The following is a 17,627-nucleotide window of genomic DNA, read 5'->3' as shown; positions in this document are numbered from 1 at the left end:
TGAGCCGAGGAGGGGCACTCACGATGTAGGTGCACAGAGGGCTGAAGGCTCCAGTGCCGCAGGTGAACAGGTGGCTGCTGTTGAGTGGCAGGAGGATCTTGATGTAGTTCTGACAGTCACGCTGAGGAAAGAAGGGGAGAATGTTAGGCCCAAGCCAGCCACTAGGGGGCACAACCGAGATCTAAGGTTAGTGCTGGGGGTCAGGCTTAAAGTCAGAACACGGGAGAATTCAGGAGCAGAGCATCCTGGACTATACAGAACAAGGACCACAAACATGTACTGTACATAACTTTGGGGCTCAGCTAGTTCTGTAGTTGCCAACCTTTTCTTCAGTTTGGGGTGAGGCAGAGAGTGCCTCCTTCGGGGTTGTCTTGGCCCCTGCAGGTTCTCCTCAGAGCCTCAGTGGAAACTGACAGTACCTCTCACTCACCTGGGGAGGAAGCCACAGCCCAGAGCAGGAGACACTCAGCCTGAACCTTAGCCCCTGACTCACAGACAGCCTTTGTGAGTATGTCTAATAGCGTCTCCAATTGAGTTTCTAATAGCTCCCCAAAGCCTTTCTCCTCTGCTCCTTCCCTTTACATAAAGGCAACTCCACCCTCTGAGCTGCTGAGGCCCCAAACCTCCCAACCAGCCTCAAATTCCCATTTCTCACACCCGGTATTTTTTCCATCAGGAAATTCCGGTGACCCCATGTTCAAAATACAACGAGAATCTGACGATGTCTCACTGCCTGGACTGGACCACCATCACTGGTCTCCCTCCCTCTGTCCTCGCCGCATGGAAGCCACTGTCGACCACTCCTGACACACACCAGGCCGTGTCACTCCTCTGCTCAGCGCTCCAGCGGTTCCCCAAACACCCGACTCAAGACTAAAATCCAGAGGCCTGCTCCTCTTCCAGGTACCTCCCAATCAAGTCCCCCACCTCCTTCTCATTGGGACTCAGAAGTCAATGTTTTCAATGAAGAGTAACCTGACTACCTTGTAAACAGATTGATTTTAGTCCGTTCTTTCTTCTTTTTCACAACTATACCTCCAGTGTCTAAAAGCACCTGGGCACAAAGCAGCTGCTTAATAAAGACTATGTGCTGCATAAAAGAAGTCGGGGGCGGTCAGGACTTGAACCTGCCTTGATCCCAAGTCTGGTGCTCTTTAGCTTTAACCTTAGCTGTCCCTGCTGCACTCAGGACCAAGAGGCCTCTGGGAATGGCGGGGGTCCTCAAGGAGAACCCCAGGCTGGATCAGACCTAAGCCCAGTGGTCCAACCAAAAACAAACCAGGATCTGTCAGACCTGTCACATCAGACATCATCGGCAGAGTAACATGACTCCTGTCCCCATCCAGTCACTGACCCTGCTGGAAGCTCACATTTATTTAGCTGGCCAATTGGTGGTAGAGTACTGACCAGGCATGTAGATGTCCTGGGTTCGATTCCTGGTCAGGGCACACAGGAGAAGTGCCCATCTGCTTCTTTACGCCTCCCCTTTACTTCTCTCTCTCCCTCTCTTCCCCTCCTGCAGCCATGGCTCAATTGGAACGAGTTGGCCCCGGGCACTAAGGATGGCTCCATGGCCTCCATCTCAGGCACTAAGAAGAGTTTGGTTGCTGAACAACGGAGCAATACACAGATGGGCAGAGCATCGCCCCCTAGAGGGCTTGCTGGTGGATCACAGTTGAGGCACATTGAGAGTCTGTCTCTGCCTCCCCCACTCTCACTGAATACACACACACACACACACACACATTAGGCACTTTGTGCCAGGTGCCTTATACCTATTACCTCATTGAATCCTCACTCAGTAGGTCCAGTGAGACAGGCATCACTATTCCCACTTCATGTGTCAGAACACCAAGGCTCAGACAGACAAATCTACTTGTCCAAGAGTTACAGCCAGGTCTGGCCATCTCAGAAGCCTATGCCTTGCCTAGCACAGGTGGCTGCATCTGCTCCTATTCCTGCTTCTGCCTTGGGTCCAGGTCCACCACCCTCTTTCCCACCTGTAGCCAGGTCACTTTCAGGTGCTGGCTCACCTGTGGGTCCTTGCCCTTGAAGCTGCACTGGTGTTTCCTCTCGGCGTCTGCGCTCCACAGCAGCTGGGGAGTGAGAGGGGGCAGGTAAGTGTGCACAAGGGAATGGAGGGTCCACCTCCTACTCCTTTCCCCTCTCCATTTGCATCATCCCTGGACCCAAGAGGTCAGTCATCCTGTTCTCCTTACCCACTGCCATCCTCTGCCCAGCTTACCCAGCCCCGGGCATCGCCTCTCACCTCTTGGTACCCCCCGCCTAGCAGGAAGCTGGCGCTGCTGTTGAGCGCGAAGAGGGCCTCTCGGGCACCAACATACAGGGTCTTCCCGTCCCTGCTCAGCAGGAGGGCCGTGTAGTTGGAGATGTCTTCAGCTTGGAATCTGAGAAGCTGCCGCTCTTCAGAGCCTGGGAAGAGGAGACTGGTCATCACCTGGGGACCACCTTCTCCCAAAAACCCAACCTCTAGAATAGACCAATCGGAGTGAAAATAGATCAGCAAGGCAGTGGGAGGCTACGGGCTGGGAACAAGGGGATCGGGCTCACAGGGGAGCAGCATTCCGGCCTCGCAATTATGATGCAAGAAACAAAGGCACAAAGATAAATGGAAAAGAACATTAATCACAGCACCCTTCACATTAATGAAAAATCGAGCCTGACCAGGCGGTGGCTCAGTGGATAAAGCGTCGAACTGGGATGCCAAGGACCCAGGTTCGAGACCCCGAGGTTGCCAGCTTGAGTGCGGGCACATCTAGTTTGAGCAAAAGCTCACTAGCTTGGACCCAAGGTCACTGGCTCGAGCAAGGGGTTACTCGGTCTGCTGAAGGCCCGCAGTCAAGGCACATATGAGAAAGCAATCAATGAACAACTAAGGTGTCGCAATGCACAACGAAAAACTAATGATTGATGCTTCTCATCTCTCTCCGTTCCTGTCTGTCTGTCCCTGTCTATCCCTCTCTCTGACTCTCTCTCTGTAAAAAATAAAATAAAAATTGAAACAGCCTATATATCCAACCACAGGGGACTGGGTGAAAATAAACCTTAACACTTCACTGGCTAGGATACTAGCAGCTGGTAAAAGTAATGTTTTCTCAGAAGCCCCAGAAAACAAGCAAAATTATATAAAGAAAGGCATGGTCAAAATATGAAGCAAACTAAAATACAAACAGGCGGTTTTTGAGCCCATATAGGAATATAAGAAAGGAGAGGAATCCCACTCTCCTTTGAGTGGCATCAGACCTAAAGAGAAGGCCTTGTAAGCACAGCCCACCCCTTGGCTCTGCAATGACCACGTTTACGCCGGCACAGGAATGCCAGTGCTGGTCTTCAACTATCAGTGACTGTGGAAGACTTATGGTTATTAAACAGAATGTTCATGTTATCATCCCTGACTTCAGGGAGCTGAATGTACAACAGATGGACACTGTGACACTGGAGACAAGGGCAGTTAGGAGAGTGGAGTCTCTTTACTGTCCTCTCAGAGCAAAGGGCCACAAGATACTGCCCACGGTCAAGGAGACAAGAAAACTGAGATCTATGCAATTAATTTAAATTGCAAAGGTAACCAAATAAGAGTGGCAAAAAATGTTGGGAGGAGGCAAAAAATATTGGGAGGAGGAGGGAAAGGGTGTAAGTGCAAGAGAGCCTCACTTTCCTCAGCAGCAAATCCGTGTATCAGATAAGGTAAGAAATCCGGGGATATAAGCATTTTACTTAAATATATAGAACAGGGGTCCCTAAACTACGGCCCACGGGCCACATGCGGCCCCCTGAAGCCATTTATCCAGCCCCTGTCACACTTCTGGAAGGGGCACCTCTTTCATTGGTGGTCAGTGAGAGGAGCATAGTTCCCATTGAAATACTGGTCAGTTTGTTGATTTAAATTTACTTGTTCTTTATTTTAAATATTGTATTTGTTTCCGTTTTGTTTTTTTTACTTTAAAATAAGATATGCGCAGTGTGCATAGGGATTTGTTCATAGTTTTTTTTATAGTCCAGCCCTCCAATGGTCTGAGGGACAGTGAACTGACCCCCTGTGTAAAAAGTTTGGGGACCCCTGATATAGAAGAAACCACTGTATAACAAATCTAGGCCCTGGCCAGTTGGCTCGGTGGATAGATCATCGGCCTGGCCTATAGATGTCCCAGGTTTGATTCCCAGTCAGGGCACACAAGAGAAGCAACCATCTGCTTCTCTCCCCTCCCCCTCCCCCCTTCTCTCCCTCTCTTTCCCTTCTGCAGCCAGCAGCTCTCCGGTTTGAGCGTTAGCCCCAGGCACTGAGGATAGCTTAGTGGATTGGTCCTAGCGTGTCAGCCTAAATAAATAGTTCGGTTGATTAGAGCTAGGGCCCAGGATGGAGGTTGCCAGGTGGATCCTGGTCAGGGCGCATGTGGGAGTCTGTCTCTCTATCTCTCCTCCTCTCACTTAAAAAAAAAAAAAAAAGTCTAACTGATTATAAGTTGCTTGGGGTGAGGCACACTGAGGCAACTGTTGCTTTGCACAGTAAGTCCTATACTTAAAAAAACAAAAAGAATTATATGCACATCTTGATATCAATTTTAAATACCTTTCATTGTTACAGAATATGCAATAACAAGGACAGATACTATTTACACACCACTGAGTGAAGCTGGAGGTTATGAAATAGCAAGTCTAGTTAGAGTATATTTGTGTGTGTGTGAAAAATATAAATATAGAAAAAAATCCCAGAACGATGAATCACAAAATGGCGAGACTTGGTAGCCCCGGTGGGATCACAGGGGATTTTTTTTCTTTTCCCTTGTTATCATTTTTGAACGCTACACGTTATAATCGTGTGACGCACAAGAAATAAATTAGAGAGGAGAGGAAGGAGAAAACGGAAGTAAACACCCTAGGTCCTATCCACCTGAGTACCATTTATGCTCTGAGTAACTAGTGGATTTGGAGAGAAATTATTTTAAAAATTCTAAACAGTTGATACGGAAAGAAAAACAAGCACCAAGCAGCCACCCTGCCCCACCTCAGGCCTCTCCTAACCAACCAGTGGATTGCAGCCGCTCAAGCAAATACAGCCTCACGAAGCAGCGGAAGCAAGAGGACCACATGCCAACAAAGCAGCTGTGAAGACGGCTTTACATGTCTTTACACGGTGAGTGATTCTACATACCCCCAGCCTGGTTCCACAAGAGTGAAGGAACACAAAGGAAAGACGGTCATGAAATATAAACACTAAAATCGGGAGCAGAGAAAATAACAAATCTGAAGAAAACATCGAAACCAGAAAGAAAGGCCAGATTCCCATAAGCAGGTCCTGGGTCCTCACACAGCTACTTGAGATGGGCTGCACGTTTAGTGCTGAGCCTCCCAGTGGCCGAAGAGAAAAGGAAAATCAAGTTACCTTATCCCCACTGTCCAAGAGGAGGAACACATACCAGTGACAAGCCTCTCTCCTAGACTCAGAGTCGGAACTGGGTTGCATCAGGAATTCTCAGGGGAAAGTTCTGCCTCACGTCCAGAGCCTGAACTCTGTGGCTAAAACCATATAGGGCAGCTGTGGTCGGAGAAATTAAGGCCTCTCTTTGAACCAGTCAGTCCAGAATCACACCAGACTCGAGGTCCCTTTGCCTCAAATTCAAGACCCCTTCCCCTTCCTATGGGCACCTTACACACTGGGAGGCCCCAGGAAAGTTTCCTGCACAAACCTCCCACTTCTTCCAACCAAAAACTTCCCAGCACACTGGGGTCCTGATTATGCTGCTTGTGCTTTGTGCCAATGAGCTATTAAGCTTCTAAAACCAGCAGCCAGACCTTTCTGTGCTCCGCTCCCAGGAAGGACCACCAAGAGCCATCCCATTAGCCACCAGGGGTCCACTTGGGAAGGTGCTGTGCTAAATGGGTTGTAGGTACTAACTCCTCTGTGCCCACAAGAACCCCAGGAGGTAGGGACTGCTCTTCTCCCTATTTTACAATGGAAAAAAATCAAAGCTCAGAGAGATTTAACAACTTACACAAAGCCACACAGCAAAAAGGAGGCTGCTCAGAGGTGGGAGGCTGGCTCTGGAGGCCTCCTTCCTGAACCCACTATCTTGCAGATGGCAGGGTATGGCAAAATCACCCGAAGATCTAAGCTCCAGCTCCAGGACCTGCCTGGCTCTGATGCTGCTGACCTGGAATGGGGCCTAAAAACGTGCAGTTTTACAAGCTCCCGGGTGATTCCGGAGTAGCAGGTCCAAGGCCCACCCCTGGAGAAGCACCGTGTGGGTCCTCTGCAGGGCAGTGTACGCATCACCTATCTCGCTCGCTTTGGTTGTCTCATCTGTATCATGGAACTAATGCAAAAAGACCTCACAGCAGCCTCACGAGGAGTCAGTGAGATGAGGGCAAGCAGCTACTGCGGTCCCTCCCTCCTCCTTTCTTTCGTGTCCCTCCAGTTTCCCGAAACAAGGGCTGGCCCAATTCTGCCCGTGCTTTGCCTGCAGAGGGGGACTTAAGTCTGGACAGGAGGCTGCTCTTGGAATCTGTCCAGATAACACAGAAATGCCAAAGGTCAGAGATAAAAGCTGAAGTCCAGGTGGCAGCTCAGCCTGGAAGGGAGTGGAAACCAAACCTGCCCCGGGTCACGCAGCCCGAGCACGGCCTGGCTGGAGGGGCAGCCAGGGTGCCAGCTGCCAGGCCCCCCCCCAGCCCTGCACACAGACAGCTGGTCAAGGGCCCCTGCACCTCCTCCAGTCATCTTGGGAGTACAGGGACATGTCCTAAGGACAGTGTGCCTTGGAGAACTGGGCAAAGGGCCCCTCACACCACACTGTCCCATTCTGGCAACACTCCTCCTGCAGCCCCCTGCCCTGGCTCTCAGACTCAAAAGCCCCGGTGCCCTGAAGGCTCTGATGCTGAAGGCCTTGTCCCTCACAAGCACCACAGCCCTGTAGACTTCACCAGTGCTGGTTTCCCAACTAAGAATCTCAACGAGACAGATTAGGAGTACAGACTCTACAGCAGGGGTCGGGAATCTTTTTGGCTGAGAGCCATGAACGCCACATATTTTAAAACGTAATTCCGCGAGAGCCATACAACGACCCGTGTACATTACGCATTATCCAATAAAAATTTGGTGTTGTCCCGGAGGACAGCTGTGATTGGCTCCAGCCACCCGCAACCATGAACATGAGCAGTAGGAAATGAATGAATTGTAATACATGAGAATGCTTTATATTTTTAACATTTTTTTTAATTAAAGATTTGTCTGTGAGCCAGATGCAGCCATCCAAAGAGCCACATCTGGCTCTCGAGCCCTAGGTTCCTGACCCCTGCTCTACAGGCAGTAGCTTGGGTTCAAATCCTGCTTCTGTCACTTAGAAGCCCTCTGCCACCAGGCCAAGCCACCTAACATCTGCAGAGCCTCACTTTCCTTATCTGTAAATTAAGGATAATAGCACCTCGCCTCATGGGGTTGTTATGAGAAGAAACAAGATTATATGTATGTAAATAACAACACACATAATAAGCCACGTTAGCCGAGTGCTTACTCAAAACAACTGTGCACACGTCACCCAGTGCTGGCATGGCGTTTGGCACACAGTCAGCAATCGAGTGGATCAAAAACAAAACCCCGAAGCCCTGCAGGAAAATCCAGCCCAGTGAGCACAGCCGAGCGGCAGGCCAGGTGGCCAGGCGGAGAGGCGGAGCCGCGCCTCCCTTGCTCTCCCGGTTCATTAAAATGCCTGTGCCTGGTCACACGAGGGTCTCAAGGCCAGTCACAGAGCATCAGCTCAGAAACAGGAAAGTGTCAGTCATGTGCTGTGTGTGTGACTGGTCCCTGCTCTGTGGTACGCTGAGTGGTCCTCTCGCCTGAGCGGCCAGTACCTGGGGTCACCTCCAGAGTCACAGCACAGACGTGCGGGCCCTGTCTGAGCTTGCCCGTGTCTGTGTGTGTGTGTGTCTGTCTGCACGCTCCACCGCAGGGCTTGTCCTTGCTTGTGTGTTTGCTCCGGGGTGCTGTTTGTGTCGAGGGGACAGGGAGGGGTGTTTGTGTGCTTGGCTCCCTGAGCGTGCTGGCAAGCCTTGGCGTTGGTCTTCAGCCTCTACCACTGAGCTGTGTGGTGGAGGGTGCCTCGTTCAGCCACACTCATCCTCCACCAGCGGGTTAGTCCACTCCAGAGAAAGCCAAACTGCCTGAGGCTGTGGCCATATTTCCCAGGTGGGATAAACCTTTGCAACCACCCTGGCAGGCCTGAGCCCGGAGCTTGTCCAGGGCTCCAAGGAGGCCAGATGGAGGCCAGTTGGGGCTCCTCTAGCAGGTCGTGTGAAGTTGGGGTATGGGAGACACCTGCAGGGCCCCACTCCCCTATGGCAGGGCCTGGGGTCTGAGCAGGAAGTGAGGCAGGAACAGCTCAGCCCCCAGCCTCACCTGGAGGTACTCACTTTACTTGTGACTCAGCCGGAAGCTTGCAGCTCCCTGGAGTGAGACGGGAATAGGACTCAGCTCGGTTCCCACCCCCCAGCCTACAGGGCCATGACTCAGAGCCTCACCCTACCTCTCTCCTCAGGGGCTCCCAGAACCACAGCTGACCTGGCCCTACCATCCCACCCTCCACAGGCTCTGGGAAGATGACGGAAAACACCAGCTTCCTGTGGAGTCAGAGCCAGGAAGGTGTACCCAGCAGGGGAGACAGTCCACTACTCCTCAGATGAAAACCACAAAGTCCCAGAGAGGTTCCGGGCTCAGGACAATTCCTGAGAGCCTCCCAGAGGCTCAGCAGTAGCACCTGTTCGCTGCAAGCCACACCAGACCCTTGGACCTACTTGTGCCAGCAGGAGCAGCACCTCCAGGGCAAGGGTGCTGACTCAGTGAGTCACTAGGGCAATCAGCGACCCAGACACGTCTTCGCTCCACACTGCTCAAGTGCTGGGCAGGGCAGCCTGATGGGCCAGAAGCAGTGGGTATACTCTGCTGTCACCAAACCAGTGCCAGGGTAGAGTCCCTAACAGGGAAGTGGGGTCGCATGCCAAAAGTCCTCCCCATCGACCCAAGAAAGAGGCAGGAAGGCAAAGGAGCCCAGCCTCGTACCATCCAGTACTCCTGGGCAGGTACACGAATTCCCTGCTACGGCCTGCTGGCCCCATTGAGCAGGCTGAGAGCTCCTGCCAGCACCCCCCGGTGGGGTCTGCCCCTCATAGAGCTCCCTGTGCCCATCTGGCCAGCAGAGCCCTAACTTAGGACCTCTCATGAGCCGCCATCACCTTGGAGCCCAATCTCTAACCACCCCGCCCAGGACCAAAGTCAGCTCTTCCAGACTCCGCTGGGTAGGGACGGGCTGCTCCCTAGTAACCCCTCTCTCCCGAGGCCCTGGTCCTCCAGTCTACTCGTCTCCTCTCACGGATGTCTCCCCTTTTCCTAAGGAAGCTGGGGCCGTAACCACCCTTAACTTCCCACTGCTCCCTCATCTCTGCGAATTTGAGTTCTGTGTTCTTAACCTCAGAGAAAGCAATTTTTTTTCCCTTGAATATTTATCCTAGAAATATGTGAGCCTCCCTTCTCCCTTTTCTCAGCCAAAAATCCTTTAGAGAAGAGCCGCCCAGTGCCATCTCTATCTCTGACCTCCCCCTCACTGGGAGTCAGGCTCCAACCAGTCCCATGCTCGCTTACCAGGGCCCGGGCATCGACTCACGGCCAGAGCCCAGACACCAAGAGGCACGGCCTCCATGGCACGTGGCCTCATGGAGGTACCCTGTCCTCCAGGTGTCTGCCACTCCAGCCTCGAGGGTCACTTCATGTCTCCCTCACACTCCTTCTGAGCCTCCATCCCTCCAAGAGCTAAGGTCGCACTGTAGCATGTACGGAGCACTTTAAGTGATTAACGCCTGTAATCCTGGCAAGGCTGTTGTGACATAAGCATCACCTTCTGCATTTCTCAGCTCAGTTACCCTGCGGGACGCGTGGGGAGGTGGGTTCTGAACCTGGGCTGCTGGCTCCAGGGTCTGTGTTACAACCACCCTGCAGCCTCTCCAGGGTCCGCTCTTGAATGTTCTTGCTCCCTGGGGCCTGCTCCTGGCCCCTGGGTCACACGACCATACTCAGCACTTCAATGATCTGGACACTGGTGACCCCCAAAGCTGTTCATCCAGTGTAGATCTTCCTCTGACACACCAGACCCCGCTATGTGGGCCCCTCCCAGACCCCCTGTTCAGCTTGGGATCTCCTCTCTCTGGCACCATTCACCCAGCTGTGAACCTGTCATCGTGCTTCCTTCCTCCCCTCCTGACCCCAAGGACATCTGATCATTAAGGAAATCCTGCCAGTTTTTCCTCCTCAGTATTTTCTGAATGTTTTTCCATTATGATGCCCACTGTCCACATCCGGGACGAGGCCACCACCCTTCCACCTGGGCAGCTTCAGCAGTCTCTGTCCCAGCTGGCTCTGCCCCCAGCCCTGCTGCTGTGCTGAGGCCAGACACCTCTGTAAGAACTGTCACTGTCCTGTGTAAAACCCTCAGTTATGCCCCACTGGCCAAGCCCCTCATTCACCAGCCCTTGCTACACCTCCCTCCCATTTCAACTGAGTGACATCAAGGTCCTGTTTCTTCTCTTGGTCTCTGCTCAGGCAATTCACCCACCTGGAAGGCCCTTCCTTTTGACTAATTCCGACTCATCCTTGAGACTCAGCTCAGTTTCACCTCTGCGAGGAGGCCTTCCTGAGTCTCCATCCAGGCAAGGGCCCCTTCTCTATGTGCCCACCATCTCCTGTATACACCTCCCTGATGCACTGGCCACATGGTTTGATGAAGATGCGTTTTCTGTCTCTTTCACTAAGCTTGAGGACCAACTGTCTTAGTCATCGAACTGTCTTATATGTACCCTGATTCTGTATTACTTAGCCAGGTGAGTTCTGAGGAGACAGGTGTTCAATAGACATTCGTTGATTGAATGAATGACTGATGGAGTCCCTGTGGTCCAGGGAGGGACAGCAGATTCAAAGGGAGCAATCTGGAGGCCCTGAAGCCTCACGCTCGCACTGCCCCCTCCCCAAAGCACTGAATACGCTGTCCTGGAGACCCAGGGTGCAGACAGGAGAGGCCACAGGGACCAGGAGACCTGTGTGTGTGAGTCCTGACTTTTATCACCAACCAGCTGTGCAACCCTGGACAAGGCACTTGCCCTCTCTGAGAGAGAGCTGGGAAGACCAACCAAATGCATGTGGCAGTGCCAAGCCCTGCTCCCAGGTTATGGAGTCACCGACAAGCAGAATGGGCCCTCTCCATGCCCCCCACTCCTCGACTGCCTTCCTTTCTCCCAGTCTTTGCTCTGAGTAAACACCCGGCACCCGAGCGGCTGCTGCTTAGCCCCAGACGCCTGCTGCTAAATGAAATGGGGGCCCAGCCTCACCACATCTTCAGAGGAGCCAAAAACCTGGATTTTTATCTAAAATATCCTGAGTGTTAAATATAGGTGACTGATTAAAAATTTTCTAAAATACTTGGAGGCCAAATAAAATATATTGGTAGCCGGCTCTGGCCCGCTGCCCCCAGTACGAAATGCCCGTTGGAGACACTTGCCCCATCCCCCCATGCACCGTGCTCCTGGCCAAGGCTGCTGGGTTAGCCCTATTTCCAACTGTGGCTGTACCGGCAGGGGCCTCAGCTGGATCCTTGTCCCATGCAGGGAGTGACCTCAACAGATTTCTTTACTAGATGGGAATACATAACCTTTCAATTATTCAAGGCTGGGCTGGATCATTTTGCTGCTTTTTTGTACATTTCACAGGTGACGAAGGATGCAGCTGTTCTGGTGGAAAGACTGTGGCTCTTGTGGCAGACAGCTGTGGCTTAAGGCTTGACCCCAATCTTTCTAGCTGTGTGACCCCAGCAGTGTGAATTGGATTCTCTGAGCCTCGGTTCCCTCACCTGTTCGAGACGGAACAATGCCACCATCTCCAAACCCAAGAGCAGCGCCTGGCACATAGTGTGCCACCCTGGGAGTTTTCTGTCCCTCCTGTGGTTATAGCACCTGTCTCAGAGGACCGGCAAGGGGAAGCCAAAATAGAGGCAGCGAGTCATTTTGCCCCCCTTTAGGAATTCTGATAAAATGAGAGGTTTTTGTCTGCCATCCCCACTGAAATGCCCTCACCACAGGATCCCCACCTCTCCAAACCCCACTATGCTGTCAGAGTGGGCTTCTCAGAGGACCCACAAACGCAGAGATCCCATGGAGAACAAGTTAGGCCACAGGCGTGGGAGGCTGAGCTATTTGACTTGGAAAAAATACTTCCCCTCTCTGAACCTCAGCTCTCTGATCTATAAAACAGGGATAATTCCACCTTCCATGCAGGTGGAAACAAGCCCACTAAAGCCTGGTGCCCCCAGCTGCTCTATACCTGCCACCCAGCTTTTACGTTCTCCTAGGCACTCGACACTGACCACGATCATGAGGACTGTGACACCTAAGGGCTGGAGGGCTGGCTCCTGCCTTGTAGTGGAGATGGTCACATATAGGAATGGTGGCTAAAGAGTGACGAAAGAGACAGCACAAGGTTAGGAACAGAGGAAAGGCTCGTGTCGTGGCCTTGGAAATGGCAGGAGGTGCTATTATGGGACCTTAGGTATATGTCCCAAGACAGCTACCTCTGTGTATGCCACTCTCCACACTGGACACAGGGAGCACTGCCAGGATGGGGCAGGCAGAATGCAAGGTGGAAGGGGCAGAAAGGGCTCATTGGGGGAGCAGGCGTTGCTTAGGGCAGGCCGACCTGGACCACAGGAGTCTTATGTTCCATTTGCTCTTCTCTTCCCTCATCCCCCAGGGAGGGATGCATCAGAGCCCTCTCCACTGATCCTGAGCACCCACAGGGTGGTAGGGGGGCCACAGGCCCTAAGAAGGTGACATAGGAAGGAGTGATTGACAACATGACCCAAGTCCAGCCTTTTCCGCAGGCCCCCACCACCCTCTGTCTCTCTAGTCTGAGGATGAACAATCAGGTACATCCAGATGTGCCCCAAAAGTTGTGAAAGCTCAGAGCTTTGCTGGGCTGGCACACAGGCATTTCAACACCCAGCTGAATGTGGGTTATGCAGAGGGCAGAGTGGAGCCAGCAAGGGGCAGGGAGGAAGCAGTGCAGTCCAGCCCCAGGCAGAGAAGTACTGTGGGCAAAGAAGGACTTTAAAAGGCCTGAACTAAGAGCACTTGGAAAGTGGGCTCAATGAGGCAGGACCTCTGGGGGTGAACTCCAACCATCTCTGTATCTCCCTCAGGGTGGTGGTGGGTCTGCACCACCTCCTTCCCTGGCCTGGCGGTCTTGGCAACTAGCAGAGGGCCTGCATACAGCCAGCGCTAAGAGTGTCTACCAAACAAATACAAATAACCTCACCAGGCTAGGCGGGTGGGAAACTTCCACCAAGAAGAACAGGAGCCGCTATCTTTTACTGGGGATGCCGCACATGCCAGGCGGCATGCCAGACCTGACATCCATAATTTCACGTCCTCCTCTCGGAACTCCGTGAGATGGTTCCTGCTACTATTCCCATCTTGCCGATGTGAAAACAGGCTGGGAGGAGGCAGGAGCTTGCCCAGGCTGTGCAGTAAGTAAGAAGGGCAAGCTAGTCTGCGGCGCTGGGCCATCCACACACAGAAGTGCAGCTCCATCCACGCAGATGCCAGCCCGCTGGACAGAGCGAAAGACAAACGCTCATGTTGCACTCAGGACACACCATGGAGGGAGACCAGTAACCAGTCAGGAAAAGACTTGGAAAGCAGCCTGTACTGGGGGTACTCAGAGTAGCCATGACCCTGGGTGCCCACTCTAGGGTCAGAGAACAAGCAGCTGATTCGTGCCTGGGCCCCACTCTCTTGGCTCAATGGGGTTTTGTTGACTGCACGGTGCAGGCCTGTCGATTTATTTCGTCTGGTTTGGAGACACTGTGTCCAGAACTTCCCAGGCAGGCAATTCAGGGCAAGGGAAAATTAATAATTCTTCCTTTTAATCGCCCAAATAAGGGGACCCAATAAGACTTTTAGAGGCCACAGAAGCAGGTTTTTGTTTCTTCCCACATGGCTAGGCCAAGAGGCACCAGGCCGTCATCTCCACTCAGCAGCTCTCCTGCTCCGGACACAGCAGAGCCTCCGGCCTTGCGACTCCAGACCACCCAGCTCCCAGTGCAACAGAACCCAGATCCCACACACTTCTTTGAAGCGTCTCTTTCACAGGCAAGTCACTCCATCTTAAGGCCTCAGCTTGCTCTGCTGACCCTGGAGTCCCCCGGAATCTGATAAGGGTTCCATGGGAAGGACGCTCCCCTCTCAGAGGTTTGTTTCAAAACCACAGACACAGCCCACTGTCTCCAGTCATCCAGGCCCTTGGGGGACTTGGGTGGGAATTCAGTAGGGGAGGGAGAGGGGTATGAGCTCTACTTCCATGTCTCTGTTCCTGTTATGTGAGGGAGAGGCCGTGGAGGCCTCTGCCCAGTGTCCCATGGTCACCAGGGGCCTGCCCAGGACGGGCAGGCTGCCAGGAACATCTGACGAGCCCCCAGGGATGGGGCAGGAAGCGCCTCCGGCCACAATGGGAAGGTGAGCCTGCTCAGTCACCTGGGCATTCCCCCTCTGGGGCACCCAGCTGCCAGGAGAACCTGCACGTAGATGGGAGGGGGGTGGGGATCCCCAGGGCCAGGAGGAAGCCCAGTGAGGCAGGCACTCCAGGCTGGGTGCAGCTCAGTCAAGTGTGCGTATGTGCTCAGCTCACCAGTTCAAGTGCCAGGGTGCTGCCAAACCTTGCCAAGGTTTTGATGGGACTAGAAAGAGAAGTTCCTCTGGGCAGACCCAGCCTCAAGAACACAGAGGAGGGGCTTTTTTCCTCCAGGGTCCATAGCTGGGGGAGCAGAGCGTGGACTGCATTTCAACTCCTCAGCAGTGCACAAAACGTGGGTCATCTCAAGCAGGTCCTCACAGGTGAACCCATGTGTCTCAGTTCTCTGGGGGTTAGGATTTTAACATATGAATTTTGGAATGACACAGACATCCAGACCACAGCACCAAGTGACCTGTGTGTGTGTGGGGGGTGCTGGTATGTGAGAGAACCATACTACAGCCTGGCAACGGTCATCAATTTGTGGAAGTGGGCCAGGTCTTGACGCTGTGTGGGTAATAACCACAAACTATGCTAGCTGTTCTCAGAAAGTAGGTCTTCTTGGTTCTTCCTCATGGTTCCCCAGTTTAGTCTTCCCATGAGTGGTCCCCATCTGGTTCTAGAGCCAGACATCTGCCATGCCCTTCAGCTAGCCTAGTTTTCCCAGAGCCATAAGTGGAGTCCCTCGAGCATTTGTCCCCAACTCATCTCACCTGCGCCCAAAACTGAGAGGGTCTGAAGGCAAAAGAGAGCTGTGGCCACAACAGAAAAATCGCAAAGGCAGCAGGCCTGGGTCTAGATACACCTCATGTAACAAGCTCGAGCAACCAAGCAACTGAGTCAAACGAACACACCAGAGCCGCCCCGCTCCAAGGAGAATCTGTGCGGGACATGCCAGAATGGAACCTGTGCTTAATGTGTAACAATAATGACAACTAATACTTACTAAGAGCTTTCTCTGTACCAAGCCCTGTCTTAAAGAACTTTTCAAACCTAAACTGGATTTACTCCTCACAACCTTCAGGCCGGTTCTAGTATTACCCCTATTTTAGAGATGAGGAAATCAAGTCCCAGAGAGGTTAGGCAGCTCACTCAAAGTCACATGGTTACTAAATTGGCTGAGACAGTATTTGAGCCAGGTCACCTTCTCAGCACTACTAGCCATGTTTCAGATAGGGTTATTCAGGGCCACTAGGTTAATTTCAGCGTTGATTCTACTGCTCTTTCCCTTCGAAAATAGAGTACTTTTAGGGGCGGGGATGCTGCTGGAGAAGGAAGTCTGGTACAGTTTCAGTCTGTAACCTCTAATTTATAGGTCCTTTATTCTAAGTCATACAGTGTGACAACAAGCAAGTTAAAGGTCTTGAAGAAACAACATTCACTGGGCACCTATAGACAGTATGCCCACGTAATACACCTCGTTTCATGAAATCTCCAACATAAACTTGCAAGCTACTGGTAACTGTGCCCATTTTGCAGACGTTTAAATTGGGGTCCAGGGAGAAGGCACTTACTTGCCCGGTAGTAGAAGGAGGCTTAGAATCCAGGTCCCTTTGATTTCAAAGAGGAATTGGATGAGCAACCAGATGAAAGGGGTGGAAGGACAGGGGAAGCAAAGGCTGAAAAAGGAGGGGCCGCAGAAGCAGATGTGAGCCTGAAGAGAGGGATCTGGCCCATGAGCATGGTCCTCCTGGGTCACTCCGAGGACCCTCCTGCTTAGGGCCTGGGAGTCTCCGTGCCCAGACTGGCCCCATCCCTGGTATGGTAACTCCCAGGTCCTGGGGGGAATCCCGCTGTATCCAACACGGTGAAGGATGGGGCACCGGCTCACTACAGCTCCCGAGTCCTTCTATGGCTTGCTGGAAGACCAAACCCCAGTGTTTATGAGCGGCAAGTAAGACCCCTGCCACACTGAGGTGCTTCTCAGGGGCGGCATCGTGGCTGGCTCGGGTCAGTATCAAAGACAAGCAGATGGGCAGGAGGACAGGCGGGTAGCCAGCACTGGGGGGGGTGAAATGGAGGGCACCAACGCAGAAAGGGCGCCCTACAAAAGGTGAGCAGAGGCGACAGAGCGGGCAAGGACCCCCCTCCCTGAGTATTAAAAATATAGAAGAAAGGGGCCCACGGCCCCACAGCTCCCCTGTCCCTCCCTCCCTCCGTGCGGCACTTTGAGAGGAGGAGGGGTCCCAGTGAACTCCACGCCTCCGATAGGCCCCCGGCCTCCTTTGTCACAGCTACCTCCGCACGAGGCACTTCAGCCCGCCTCCCCTCCCCGGCCCCACGCAGGGTCGCCCCTTACTCACCCAGCGGCAGGCTGATCCGCGGGACAAGCGCTCGAGTCACAGGCGGCGGCGGCAGCAGTAGCAGCAGCAGCAGCAACAGCAGTGGCGGCGGCGGCAGCAGCCAGGTCCCCGGGGCCATCGCGGCGCGCGGAGCTCGGACAGCTACGACGTCCCCCAGGCTCTTGCTCAGGTGGCTCAACTGGACTTGCAGCGCCGCGGCCCCGCCCCCGGACCTGGGTGGGTGGGAGATGGGTCACGTGGCCGCAACGAACGCCCCCCTCAGCCCCCCGCAGCGCGGTCCCGCTGGCCCAACTCCGTGGAGGCTCGCCGGGAGCGCGGGACGTAGGGCGGCGCCGGAGGAGGAAGTGGGCGAGCGTCCTGCCTCTCCCCGCCCTGCCCGCCCCTTCCCCCTTCCTGGGCGCTGCGGGCTCGAGGAGCGCCAGATGGGTGCGTGCCTGGAGAGGCCAAATCCAGGGGCCGTGGGCGCCGAGGCGGCCAGAGAGCGCCGGGGAAAAACCGAGCCCTCGGTCCCCGCCCCCACTTTCAGACCCTCCCACCGCCTCCGTGGCCCCCTTCCGGCTGCTCTGCGACCCTCAGCGACCCAAGGATTGGGAAAACATGTAGGTCTCTACCCTGTGTGCCTCGTGAAGGTCTGGCGTAGGTTTCTTCCTTTTACCTACGCCTCCCCCGCTATTGCTCCTGGGACCCTCTTGTCGGTGACCAAA

At 53.6% G+C, this 17,627-nt stretch overlaps 1 protein-coding gene across 4 annotated transcripts in view; it reads right to left on the bottom strand.

The window, feature by feature from the left end:
- SEMA4B (semaphorin 4B) overlaps positions 1 to 17,627 on the bottom strand; it is a 39,143-nt gene that overhangs the window by 8,894 nt on the left and 12,622 nt on the right. For all 4 annotated transcript variants that reach the window (XM_066238553.1, XM_066238554.1, XM_066238556.1 and 1 more), the window contains 4 exons: positions 16,924 to 17,135; positions 2,270 to 2,433; positions 2,034 to 2,096; positions 23 to 121 (listed from right to left, as the gene is read on the bottom strand). In XM_066238553.1, coding sequence (XP_066094650.1) covers positions 23 to 121; positions 2,034 to 2,096; positions 2,270 to 2,433; positions 16,924 to 17,041 — 444 coding nt within the window. In that variant the 5' untranslated portion in view covers positions 17,042 to 17,135. The remainder of the gene's footprint in view (positions 1 to 22; positions 122 to 2,033; positions 2,097 to 2,269; positions 2,434 to 16,923; positions 17,136 to 17,627) is intronic.

This window comes from Saccopteryx bilineata, chromosome 7 (genome assembly GCF_036850765.1).
Source record: "Saccopteryx bilineata isolate mSacBil1 chromosome 7, mSacBil1_pri_phased_curated, whole genome shotgun sequence".
Classification (NCBI taxonomy): domain Eukaryota; kingdom Metazoa; phylum Chordata; class Mammalia; order Chiroptera; family Emballonuridae; genus Saccopteryx; species Saccopteryx bilineata.
Note: the sequence above shows the minus strand (reverse complement) of the source record. Positions and strands in the feature narration are given on the sequence as shown.